The following is a 13,977-nucleotide window of genomic DNA, read 5'->3' on the forward strand; positions in this document are numbered from 1 at the left end:
AAAGTAGTGCAAAATGCAGTGTGAGCAAATAGTCCAAGAACTGACTGAATACCGAATTCGTGTTGCTTACAATGTAAGATTATTGTGGGTCAATAAATATTTTTAATAATTATTTATATAAAGTTCTCTTAAATGCCCCATAACTTGTAGACCTTACTGAGATTATTTATGATATATTAAAAAATAGAAAAAAAAATGCACATGAGAAATGGACTTTTAACTTTGTGTATACCATACAGTGTTACAGTAAAACTTGTATAATTCTCAGTAGATCTTCTTTCTGTGACTTGAAGCTCCAGTGTAAGTGGTGGAAAGCAGGGTGACCGGCCTGTGAAATTAAAAGACATGCTTATGTACTGCTTCTTTGAATGAATAGCATCTACAGTAATCAACATTCACAAGGAACCTGCTTGTAGTGAAGTATCTTGTGTGCAAGCTGCATTTTCCCAATGATTGCGTTTGGAAGGAAACTTCTTTATTAATGATATTTATTTATTTTTTGATAGATTACATATTTTTTGTCTTAATTTCATAGTGTCATAATGTTATGTAACTTTCATTGTTCTAGTTACTGACATGGAGTCCTAATTGGTGTCAGAAGCACCAAGCTATGTGTATTTATACAGTAATTGTTTTTTTTTATTACTAATTATAAGACTTCTCTCTCCCATTTTTTATAAATCCACCAGAGGGTGCTCTAACAACAGATGTACAGTATAAAACAAATACACATGGATTTACTGGTAGAATAGTTTAAGCTTTATTCATAACAAACACAAACAAAAAATACTTTATCGAATTGGAGCCTAAGACATATTTTGGAATGAAATGGTGGCCATGTACTCTTGTGAGCACACTTGAAGATATAACTTGGAATTGAATTGAAGACAATATAAAAGGAGATTTAAAAGCATTTGCGGTGCACAATAGAGGGGCCGGCTTCATCATATTCTGGTTTGCTGATCCACATCTGCTGGAAGGTGGACAGGGAAGCCAGGATGGATCCACCAATCCAGACTGAGTATTTGCGTTCGGGAGGAGCAATGATCTGGAGGGACAATGGAACAAGGCGAGTCAAGCAATTACTCTAAAATGCATAATTATCAGCATTATAGCACGTCACTGTAATGTGCTCCTTGGTCAAAGCTACATTTTTAAAACAATGAAATAAGTGAAGTAACCTGCAATAAATTCTATGTGTTGTCTTAGCTTAATAAGCTCCTATTCTTGCTGTGTAAATGATCGGTCATGTGATCTGTGGCCTAGGTTAAGGATTGTTCACCAATGAGGTTGCACAAGTGAGGTCATATGTCAATACAAAACTAGATCAATGAAGCAATATTAAAATGAGTCCATTAATTGTCACTTGGGAAGAGAACAATTTAATTTTAGATTCTCAGATTAAATTGATGTTTTGTCTACTTTTTAATTAATATATTGTTCAAACATTGGGGGTGGTTTTACATTTTATACTAATACACCAGTGTTGGCACAACCTGCTTGCTGTCTAAAAGCTGCAGGAAACTAATGCAATGGAAGAAATGACAACTGGTTCCTAAATGGGCAACTGCGGTGGCCATCCAACCAGGAACCCGCTACCCTTTCTATCAGTATGCTTGTCCTGTAGCTTTTCATCATTGATCCCTGTAAAAGTGAGAATAAACCCACGTGCCCACTATAAGGTGGAAATCCCCTTTTAACTACAGGACCGTTTCTTCTGAACAGGATGTTGTGATGTGGGCTACAGCCTTGATATAGAGCAGAGTAGATGCAGCTTTGGGGGTTTTGATGACAGTGATGCTCTACTAGAGAAGAGGTTATAAAAACGTGTTTAGCTTCATGTCTACACAAAGTCCTGGCATCAGTCGCTCTACTTTTAAAACTACCCTTCCAGTTCTTAGGGGATATATTCTATTCAATACGTATATCAGAATACATGAGACTACTAATGTAACCGTTTTCAACACAAATAGCCAAAATAATTTACTGTATGAATGGTTATTTAGAGGTAAATTTCTGAAAAGTTATAAGGGAAAATAATACAATCTAGCTGCAGCTTCGGTATCTACATTTACCAGACTGTCATACAGGTATATATACTGTATTTTTACATTATTTACTGATTATCAGATCTGTTCCCAGACACAAGACTCTCTATCCCTCTGACTGGTGATGTTTCTTCAGCATTGTTTTGATGTACTGTAAAACATCTTACCTTGATTTTCATTGTGCTGGGGGCCAAAGCAGTGATTTCCTTTTGCATTCTGTCGGCAATGCCAGGGTACATGGTAGTACCTCCTGACAATACATTGTTAGCATACAGATCCTTCCTGATATCAATGTCACATTTCATGATGCTGTTGTATGTGGTTTCATGGATACCAGCAGATTCCATTCCTGTGTAATGTAGAGAGTTCTAGAGCTTAGTACAACTATACACTGATTAGAAGTAAAATAACGTTATGAATAACTACACATATCAAAAGACAATGGGCCAGGAATATCCATTCATCCTCATCCTATCGGTGGTTATATTCTTCTAACTCAAGAAATAAGAATAGGAGAGTGGATGTCTTCAACGGAGTCAAACGCACATGATGTTTTAAATTTACGTAATGGAAATATTTATAGTAATGTATATTCCTCGTGTATCTCTGATCTCGCACAATAAGACACAAGGTGCAAGTCTGTAGTCTATGTGTATGATTTACGAGCATCAGCTATGTCCAAATCATCTGCAGCTAAATGTTTTCCATGGATTTCTACTGCTGGAGAAATTGCGTTGTTGCTGCGTATTTCATCGGTTGCTTTGCTTGTGTTTAATATATAAAAGGTTCTAAAGATGTCTTTGTTGGCTGGTAATTATCTTTGAGTTACCAGGAGCACATTCATTGTAAAACTACTAAAACTATGCGCTAAGTAATTACTAATTTGTGTGCACAGGGATGTCTGTTTTTATGAATACTTTTTTTTTATTAGGGCAAGAGCAGCTCCATTTATAATAGTTTAATATTTTTGTAGCAATATGTCATGCTAATAATTGAAGTAGCTCACCAATGAATGACGGCTGGAAGAGAGTTTCAGGGCAGCGGAACCTCTCATTGCCAATGGTGATGACCTGACCGTCCGGAAGTTCATAGCTCTTTTCAAGGGAAGAAGAAGAGGCAGCTGTGGCCATTTCATTTTCAAAGTCCAGAGCCACATAGCACAGCTTCTCTTTGATGTCACGGACAATTTCACGCTCAGCTGTACACAGGAGAAAAGGCCATGATTATTCTCTTGTTTCAGCAAGTGGCTATGGCAAGGGAAGCATTTTGTCTGCTGGGAAACTCTGAAATCTTACCAGTGGTTACAAAAGAATAGCCGCGTTCAGTTAAGATCTTCATGAGGTAGTCTGTTAGGTCACGGCCAGCCAGATCAAGACGCATGATGGCATGAGGGAGGGCATAACCTTCATAGATTGGTACGTTGTGGGTGACACCATCACCAGAGTCAAGTACGATACCTAGAAGAAAGAAAAATAACAATGGTCAAACAGCTGTCATCTGGAGAGTGACCCAGGGTATGACCGGCTGGCTGCAGAGTTCTTTAAACTTTCAGTAAAACTATGACCTAGTTACAATTGTCATCGCTTCCCAGTCATACTGTTGTGTGACTGGCTGTTACCATTTGAGATTGTCAATAGAAGTACAGTCAGCTAGATCTGACAACTGCAACTTACAAGTTAGCTCTAAGCCTACAGCTGGCGACCTGTACCGTTTAAGTGACTCATTCTGATGTCTACTTACCAGTTGTACGGCCAGAAGCATAAAGGGATAGCACCGCCTGAATAGCAACATACATTGCTGGTACATTGAATGTCTCGAACATTATCTGCAAGGAGAGCAAATGGTGGTCATAATGGTGGATAACATTTCCTTTGCACCTTAAAAGCACATTTCTCACTAAAACTAAATTGTACATTTCCTGTAGTTATAATACACCAAAAATGTAATGCATTTTATCTGCAGCATACAAGTGTGTGTATACATGTATACATGGCTAATTGTTGTCCACTATGTAACATCCTCCAGGGTGGCGTCCCAACTGATATCTGCTAATAGGGTTACTATTGATGCTGTTTAACCAGCTGACTGATGAATCTGGTTAATACTTGCAGTAGCTGAGGACCATTACTTCTTCTGCTCCACTGCACACTAATTCTGTCACTGGTCTCTGTATTTTAGGTCTTATGCTTCTATTTTCAATACTAGAGTAACAAGGCCATCAGTACCTGGAGAGCCTGGTCCTCATGGTCTATTGTGGTGACCGTTGTACTTGAAAAACAGTCATAAGCTAAGATGAAGTACCTCACCTTTACGCAGAGGTACGGAGAGATCCACTTCTCATTGTGCAACATATTACCTGGGTCATTTTTTCTCGGTTTGCTTTGGGATTCAATGGAGCCTCTGTGAGAAGGGTTGGGTGTTCCTCTGGAGCCACACGGAGTTCATTGTAGAAACTGTGATGCCAAATCTTTAAAAATAAATAAAATCTGAATGTACCTGGCACATGTTCATTTATTAGAATTTCCCTATGTTTAAGAGGGATCTTAACTCAATTTCTCTAGGTAGGTCATCTATCAAGCATGCAGAAGCTAAGTGTGTAAAATTGCTTTGTATGTTCCTGTAACAGAATGCCCCAGATCAGATCCCCTGTAGAAAAATTGTTGAATATACTGTACTTTCACCCAAAATATAAGTGTAATTAAAGTAATACAGAGCTGTCTATTTACATTGCTTGAGCTGAAACAAAGTTCAATATACTGACTTCAGAAATGACACATACATTACTTTTAAGGCCCAAACCACGTGTAACCAGCTATATGTATATGAATATTCATTATATTAAACATTTCAAAAAAAGCTACTTTTTTTTTGCTTTACACAGTAATTAATTACAGCGGTTTGAAACAGGTTACAAAGTAGCCTGTGAGTGATTGAGGTCCAGCTATGACTTGAGCCTCCAAGTGGCAGCCGAGCTATTGACGTTCCCACCATAGACCAGAGGGAACACCTACTTGTTACGTTGAGACACTTGTTTCCTGAGCAAACTGTTTTTCTTTTTTTAGATCTTTACATTACATACAGTGAGTTCTAGAACAGATAATTATACATATGAAGCTGTATCAGAAAAATATGTAGACTACTGGATAAAGGTACCTTCTCCATGTCATCCCAGTTTGTGATAATGCCGTGTTCAATTGGGTACTTCAGTGTGAGGATACCTCTTTTGCTCTGAGCTTCATCACCAACGTAGCTGTCCTTCTGACCCATTCCCACCATCACACCCTGGGCACAGGAAGAGAAAGGAGTGGCTTAGACACCAGGTCTGGGCAGTTCTGTACTTTATTGTGTTAAGAATCCAAAGTATAAACAATACGTTTAAATATGATTTTTAAATGGGATCAAATTATATACTGTATACAACTATTTGTGTTGAAACAAAAATGTAATATATCGTTTCTCTGATTTTCAAAGACTTTTAGAAGTAACTAAAGTGTTTTGAGACCCTAGTAATGTCTAGGACCACGGTGTTTGTGCCATGGAGCTCGGAGTTGACTTTGAAGGATGTATATTGCTCACTTACAATCTTTGAATTGTAATTGTGTATCTAGTGAATATCTAGCACAAAACAGTGTGTATTTAACTTGATCCATTCCAAATATGAACTTTTCCATAGACTCTGCATGATAAATGTTGCCAACAGATTTTGAGATAAGTACAACTGTTATTCACCAAACAAAAACAAGTTTATTATATCTCCTATTTTCACTCCAAGTAATTATGTTATGATGTCTTTCCTTACAGTAATATCAATAGCTTGGAGCTATTCTGACCTCTGTTCAAGATGCTCAACCCTATCATGATGTATGTATTGTCTAACTCGGCAAGGTGAGACGGGAGAGAAAGTCATGACTGAAGGTCTAGAATTGGAAGTTACACCAGTCTAAACAAACCCATCGTCCCTATTCTTATTTGCTTGCTGACTGTAATATCAAACCATTCCTGCATAGTGTGGAAGTCAGAGATTGCACTAAACTCTTGTATTTCCACATTACTAATGACTGGTATTATCTATACCGGAGGTAGGCAACCTGCGGCTCTCCAGGTGTTGTGAAACTACAAATCCCAGTATGCCTTGCCACCTATCTGCTGGTTATCTACTGGCAAAGGATGCTGGGACTTGTAGTTTCACAACACCTGGAGAGCCGCAGGTTGCCTACCCCTGATTTATACCAACACAGCGTGTGTAGTTCATTCTTTAAAGGGAATGTGTAACATTTTATTATATCTATAGACAATTGTAGACATTGGCTATATGGGTTATGATCATTTCTTTATTGTGGGGGAGAGACTTCACTGGAAAGGTTTTTATTTTTTCCTACTCAATAACATATACAATGTTTTACTTTTGTATGGGTCATGTGAGAACTGTTCATTGGGCGAGACATATTGCAAGTCAAGGAAACTCCTATTTCAATTGGAATTATTTTCAGTCATGTTTGACTATATACTGTTAGTATTGGGGGAAAACTCAGCATACATTTTAGTAAATATTAATGATATCAACTCATCTTAATGAATATAGAATGCTTATATATAGTTATATTGGGTAAATTGAATTGGGTACAGTAGCCTATGTACATGTTGAACATAAACAGGAACATCATGTCTATGAACAAGAAGTGGCCTCATGCAGATGTGTCCAAGGACCAGGATTATGGTAAATGAATAGTAATGGCTTGCATCAATCATGATCTAGACATATTGTATTTGTCAGGGTGACATTGTTACCTGATGCCTGGGACGACCCACGATGGAAGGGAATACTGCTCTCGGAGCATCATCCCCAGCGAAGCCAGCCTTACAAAGTCCAGAACCATTGTCGCACACCAGTGCAGTAGTGTCTTCCTCGTCACACATCTTTTATTTCAACTTACTCAAACCTCTCAAACAAGAAACCTGCAGAGGAAATAAAATGTGAGTGTTTATATTTTGAGTCACATGGAGAAGTGGCATAAGATGTGGATTGTTTTTAGAGGATGCTAAACTTTTGAACTTTTTCCTCTGCATTTAGTCTTACCAGCTAAACCACAAGACTGTTCCCATGTACAAGTAAGTGGTGGTCATTATCTCCTTGTTGACAGATGCTATGTAACATAGGATTTAATGTTCCCATGTCTGGTCTCATGATAATCACACATTGTCCTTATTTAGCTAATGGCTCATTATCTGTTCCCCACTTTCTAGTTCATTACACTTTGTATGAACCAAGGTAAACGGAATTAATTTGTGAATGATTGGAAAATCATTGTATGCTCTTAGCTTCTTAGATCCCTTCCACATTTCATGTTATTGTTTGCCTTACTCTATCCAATCTCAATGACACATCAAGTTCCTGAATACTCCGAGACTCCTGCCTTACAATATTCACCATCTCCACTGAGTTGTGAGTTTTTATGATCAGAAACCTTTTTAATGTGAACCTATTCTAAAAATAAATAAATAAATATGAAAGTACTAATTTTAAAACTCCATGTATGATCTATCTATGTGAAATGATAAAAGGATGTTTAGGTTTGCAATTTCGGGCTTTCCCATGAGCACTCTGAAAGAGGGAGGTGCTGTCAGGTTTATGTTGAGAAATTTGCATAACAATAAAGATACTTCTCTACAATTTGTGTATGTTTGTAAACATGTGATGTGTAAATAGACAACGGAAATGTTTTCATATTTAATTCCCCTTGGAAAGTGTCACAATTTTTCTTAAAGGGGTCAGTGATAGTCGTGCTGTCTGGACGTTACTATTTGCACATTTAAACATTTGTAACAATCCAACACTACTGTCCTAGAACACCTGTAGCTTTTTCAGCAAACCAGACAATAATGGTTTGGCAGGCAGCATGGTGCTTTAGTGGTTAGCACTTCTGCCTCACAGCACTGGGGTCATGAGTTTTTGCTTCCCGACCATGGCCTTATCTGTGTGGAGTTTGTATGTTCTCCCAGTGTTTGCGTGGGTTTCCTCTAGGTGCTCCGGTTTCCTCCCACACTCCAAAAATATACTAGTAGGTTAATTGGCTGCTATTAAATTGACCCTAGTCTGTCTGTGTTTGCTAGGGAATTTAGGTTTTCAGCTCTATTGGGGAAGGGTGGTGTGAGTGACTTCTTTGTACAACACTGCAGAATTAGGGGCGCTATGTAAATAGCTAATGATGACAATCAGGGCATGCTGGGACTTGTAGTTGCATAACTCCTGGGGAGCCAGAGACTGTCTAAGCCTGCTCTGCATAGACTGCCAAAGACCTAGTTGTATTTTATTTAATGCAGAAAATGCTGCTACTTAGAGTATTATCTTTAGTATTCGTATTAGTATTTTGTGCTGAGCGCTGTTTTTTGCTTGTTCAGATTATTGAAACCATGAGATAGAAGGAAAAAAAAACCTGAAGGAACTATTAAAACTCACACACTGTTCACAGAAACTAAAGCATATGAACTCCCTTATGGGAAGGAATGCCACCTGCATTGTGACCACACCCTCCACTACTTGTCCCCATAACACTGTAACATGCCCCTTGTCACCAAGTCACCCCATTATAAGAGAGAGATTTTGTTTAAGAAAAAAAAAAGCATGCGCCTAAAATAGAGTTCCACATTCTACTTTTACAGAGGAAACTAGACTACTCAATTTTACTCTGTCGGTGATTAAAAAGTTGATGGTAAAAAGATTACACTTTCTATTCTAAATTGAAGACTTAGAGTAGCAGTGCTTAGTTTATGCAAAGACACAATGGAAAATTTGGTTTTCTTGAGAAAAAAAAAATGGTTGAAAACCCTTGTGCCAAAATGTAGTGCTTTGTATTTTTGTATGTATATACAGACAGTGCTTTCAGTTTCCCCACATGAATGAAGAGATGGCTGGCTCAGAACAAGGCATTTCCTAATTAGGAAATAGTCTGTCAAATGTCTGTTTTGGGAGCAGAATTCCAGGTCAGGGGTTTTGTTCGTTCAAATACATATCCAAGGCTTACTGCCAGCCAGCCACACCCCCCCCCTCCCTCCTTAAAAAAAAAAATGCTGGGAAGGGGCAGAGTATTCTTTTTTTTCTTTTTTTTTTTTTTGTATTATTTATGTATTGAGCTGCTTCAGACGCAAACCATATTTAGTAATAAAGCAAACAGACCAGTACTTGTGATCACATATATGCAGGTTCTTCCTCCTGTCACCACAGACCTGTATTAACAATTACCAGACTGCCAGGACATTACTAAGAAACATGACCATCACCCTGCAGACCTATGCTTGTTAAACACACTTCTCTCCCTGTCTAGGTACAATGCATCAGCCCTGCACAAGACACCCATCATTTCCAGCCTTTATCTGTCATCATCTAAAAATTGGAAACACATCTACTTTGCTGTACGGCTTTCCAAACATTTCCAGAAGACAAGGGGTTAAGCATCTGCTTCCAATTTTCAGTACACTACAGTACTTTAAAAATTGTATGTATAAGAAATTAACTATAAATTTGCTGGAAACAGAAATTAAATGTTAACCCTTTATTTCTACCACTTATCCATCCCAAAACCTGCTGAAAGCATATCAAATTTTACAATCACTAAAAACAATACATCAGTGCATTACATAAGGAAGGACATAATCAGCACAGCTCATTTGGGTAGATATTACAGTATCCTATAATCATGGAGCCATTGCAGAGGCAGATGAATCGCAGTATACTAATGGCTGGGCATCACTTACCCTGACAGTGCTTTGCTGGGGTTATCTGCTCCGGGATGGTGCGCTGGAAATCTGGAACATGTTTGACTATATAGTCTGTTGGCCTGCTCTCCTCCCACCAGCTTCCCAAAGAAGGAGCACAGACAGACTTCAACCCCATCTCTCACTCCAACACATCCATATAGGGACCTCAAGACAAAAACCTCTAATCTGGGTGGATGAGGGCCCTGGGTCTCTTCCATTGCATTCCATTAGAGAACTCAAGAAACAGGAGGAGATTTCGGCTGTGGAATATAAACAAATTAAAAAATTCGGGACAGCTGGTAAAATACGGACTTACTGTAGTCCTGACAAGCAGCCCCTGGCATAAAGTAAACATTCTTCTATACAGGGCAGATACATTGTACATCTAACAAGAAAAAGGTATAATGTCATCTGTGAATCTATGAGTTAATATAGGAATTTCTCTTCCAAAAAGGGAGTGACACAGATATCCCAGCAACGGAATAGTTGTACTTTTAACCAATGCCGGTGAGTGTGCCATTGGTAAATGCATGCATAATGTAACTGGGCTACATACAGGGGCAGTGTTAGGAGATTGCTATATGCAGAATGTAGTGGGGGTAAATAAATGATTGCAGATTACAATACACTAGCATCCACATATTACCTTATAAAGATCTAGAGATACTTATAAAACCTTGTCTGTAAGAACTTCTCCATGTACATGGAATGCATCTCCACAGTAAGTTCTGAAGTTAGATACATTTTCCTCCAGGGTCTTCAAACCACATACTTTAATATTACTGTATGCCCGATTAGAATCAGTTGACCGTCATGTTAAAAGTTCCATGTCTGCAACCTAGGCCAGTGTAGTAATACATCCTTCCCAGCCCAATCAGTCCATTTAAGCACTGCATTATTTGTTAAAGCGATACTGAGCTGGCATAAAATTATATGTACTTTAACACAGAATTATTATTTAAACACAAATATATATACGTGTGTGTGTAAGAGATATTCACAATGTTTATTGTACTCGAAATTCATTCTATGTAAAATAGTATATTTCATATAGATATGATGGTGTGGGATGCAGCATCCACACACATACTTATAAATATATGTATGTAATTATTTATTTTGTTTTAGGGGAACTTGCCTTTATAATTATTCTAAATGTGAATCTTCTTTGCATAGAGATGCTTTAATGAGGTCCCTGTATACTGTAATAAGTTTCAGCACCGTTACAGGTAATAATAAAATGATGTTGTGGCACATTATTTAAGACTGTGTTGGCTGTTAACTAGGGTACACGTATATAATTATTCCCTGTTAATGGTAAAACAGTTCAGTAGTTGTAGACATTGCCTCAGACTGGTAAAGACCTTTAAATTCCCATGCCATGTGCTGGCAGAGGCACTTGCAGTTTAGCTTATGGAATGAAGAGGTGCTTATGGCCAAGAAGCTTTCGTATACCAGTTTATATTGCCATATACATGTTGAGGATTACACCTCACATTCCTCCCGCTATTACTGGACTACTTTTAAATGCACAAAGGATATTATGGATAGCTGGGCATAATAACATAGGCTGCAACAAACTCTAAATATAGCCTTTCCATGCCAACATGGGTGTTGCTATGGAAGATGCAGTTATAATCACTAATGATGGTTCTCCGGCAGTGCTGACGTGATGATAATGCCAGTAGCAAAACCTTTAAACAAGTTTGGATGACTTCTGCAGCATCTGTTTTCAAAATACTTTATGTACAATAAAATCTTATGGCAGCATATAAATTTGAGGTATTAATGTATGGATCACTAGATGATTGTAAAATACAGATCTAGATGCTAGATCTGCTACTGTCTTACTGAATAGGTCTCATCTCAGTTGGTCTGTTTCAGTGTTCTCATCGTGTAAGTATGCATGCAGTATTCTCCACAACTCATCCCCTGACGCTCCTTACCTTATTAGCCACACTATGTTTCTGTATTATAGGCAAAATAAGAAGGCGACTGTAAATCAGTGATGGGCAATAGGCAGCCCTGGGGCCACGCGCGGCCCTCCGAGCCCTCATCTGCCGTCCCCAAGCTTATTCCTGCTTTACTTTCAGATTCATTTGTTAGGGTTTTTTGTTTAAAGTACCTGCTGATATGTTATTACAGATTGGTTTCTCATTCTTGTATTTAATGTATTGTTTTATCTTGACATTAGCTTAATGCGCTGCCCTTTTAAAGATACTGTCCCTGAAGTTTATCAGTTTGTCTGTTCCTGATGTAAATAAAGTTTTTCATAAGTGAATATATTTTTCTATGTGTACTGATAGCATTTGTTGGATCAAGAGAGATCCAAAATATTAATACTAAATGGTTACTTAAAGTAAATTAAGAACACAAAACAAATGTACTACTTACTGCTTTATTTATTCTGCCAGTGCCTCTTCTCACATTATGCCAAGGGCTTATGTAAGGACAACAAGTTAATTTAATGTTACTATATGCATGTAATATGTTTGCACAGAGCTGATGTCTAAGCCAGTATATGGAGAGAGTGAAACATGTGTCTCTTTATATGTCATTCTGGTTTTAATGGATATTGCTGTAGATTTGCCATTACTAGAATCTGCTCCAAGTATATATATAGTGTTGCCTATGCAAAGTGCAAGCAGACGTTTTGTGCATGAGAATGTAACCCATCAATTCACTGCCATTACTGAGGCATGAGCCACAGAGGGAGACCCAATACTGAGCGAGGTGCTGATGCACTCATTTCCAGGAACATTGCGGATATTCCTTCGCACATCTATGGGGTATGAGGACAAATTGGCGAAGATACATTGCTGCGGAATACCTTCATGGACCAGACCATTCCAGAGGCACTCCTTGGTACATCAGACTCCGTGAAATGTGTGAACACCTCGCATATTCTGAGAGCGTAGGCAAGTATATCATACCTAGAACGTTTATGTCTCTGGGTAAATGGTGCACAGTGCAGTACTTTACTCTTGACAGTACCTGTGGCATCTGACAATAAAACATGGTGTGACCTACAGTCAATTCACAAGTTTACATCCCACGATTTCTCACAAATTTTACAGCCCCTACAGTCTCCAATGCAGTTCAATGGGCCCATTAACTTGATTTTTCCCATATTTTACACCATTTTGATACAGTATTTTGTAATCTCATAGTGCTATACAGTATTTTCAGTTATTCTTTACTACTGCAAGTGTACAGTAGTTCACATTTTTGCAGTGTAAAATTTGCAATATACGTACACAGAATACAGGACTGGATCTGTTTGCTCAAATTTGTATAAGGTATTTTTTATTCCCCCCCCCTCCCCCTTAAAGTTCACATTTTACTCTGCCATATAGTTTTTGATGTGTTTTTTTTTTTTGGGAGGGGGGGGGGGGTCTGATGAACAAATCCTTTAACACAGTAGATCACTATAGTCCATTGGATACTTTTACAGTTTTGCCTCATTTTCCATTTTCCTGGTCTCTTGAAGAACATAAAAAGGGGGTTTGAGTGAATAGTTCTCACACCTATACTATGAAGGTATATACAGAAAAGAAGGGGCCTTCTGAATAACGGTTATTCCTGTTTATTTTCTCTAAATAAACTGAGGAAAAGACCCTTAATTATCATGTCTGTGTGTAGGACATTATCACAAGGCAGCAGTGATTATTTATAATTTTCCTTTCTGAATTGCAGTATTCCAGATTAGAGATCAGATACCTGTACAATAATTAATAAAAATTGATTACCACTACCTAAACTTTTATTAAAGCAATGTTTTTCTACATACCAATAAAAGATGAGCCTAATTAATAAAAATATCAATGTTTGTGTTTAAACTGCCATGTTGTATTTTCAGTAATTGCTGTTACCATTAATATCAGTGTGTCATAACCTACAAGGTACCAGACAATAGCAGTGGGCCTCATTTACAAACCACAAAATGGACAGAGCACAGAACAAAATGGTCTTTGGAGGCAGTGTCGGACTGAGGCTCATCAGGGGGGAATGCAAGGGGATATAGGGGGCCGAAAAAAATTAGTGTGCACATGTCAGAGCACCACTGAAGAGGCATAGTCATAGATAGCTGTCACAGGGGGCCAGCCCAAAGAGGAGGTGTAGTCTGTACACAGAATAACATTTATTTTTTCCTTTGGTGTTTGATAATTATTCA

General features: G+C 38.1%; 1 protein-coding gene across 1 annotated transcript; it reads right to left on the reverse strand.

Annotated features, from left to right (window-relative positions):
- Window positions 1–736: 736 nt before the first annotated feature.
- ACTA2 (actin alpha 2, smooth muscle) lies at window positions 737–9,917 on the reverse strand. The gene is made up of 9 exons (XM_075216405.1): window positions 9,801–9,917; window positions 6,837–7,004; window positions 5,202–5,330; window positions 4,405–4,515; window positions 3,789–3,873; window positions 3,344–3,505; window positions 3,055–3,246; window positions 2,216–2,397; window positions 737–1,048 (listed from the first exon to the last, which is right to left on the reverse strand). Exons 2-9 carry the CDS (start codon window positions 6,963–6,965, stop codon window positions 905–907), a joined length of 1,134 nt encoding a protein of 377 aa, XP_075072506.1. The 5' UTR covers window positions 6,966–7,004; window positions 9,801–9,917; the 3' UTR covers window positions 737–904.
- Window positions 9,918–13,977: the final 4,060 nt, after the last annotated feature.

This window comes from Mixophyes fleayi, chromosome 6 (assembly GCF_038048845.1).
Source record: "Mixophyes fleayi isolate aMixFle1 chromosome 6, aMixFle1.hap1, whole genome shotgun sequence".
Lineage (NCBI taxonomy): Eukaryota > Metazoa > Chordata > Amphibia > Anura > Limnodynastidae > Mixophyes > Mixophyes fleayi.

What these genes read in the sequence shown, in the direction of transcription:
- ACTA2 (XM_075216405.1), bottom strand. Translation starts at nt 6,965, where the DNA reads ATGTGTGACGAGGAAGACACTACTGCACTGGTGTGCGACAATGGTTCT. An exon ending in TGGGTCGTCCCAGGCATCAG is followed by an intron (nt 5,331 to 6,836) that starts GTAACAATGTCA and finishes TCCTGTGCCCAG; the next exon opens with GGTGTGATGGTGGGAATGGG. An exon ending in CCAGCACAATGAAAATCAAG is followed by an intron (nt 1,049 to 2,215) that starts GTAAGATGTTTT and finishes TTGTCCCTCCAG; the next exon opens with ATCATTGCTCCTCCCGAACG.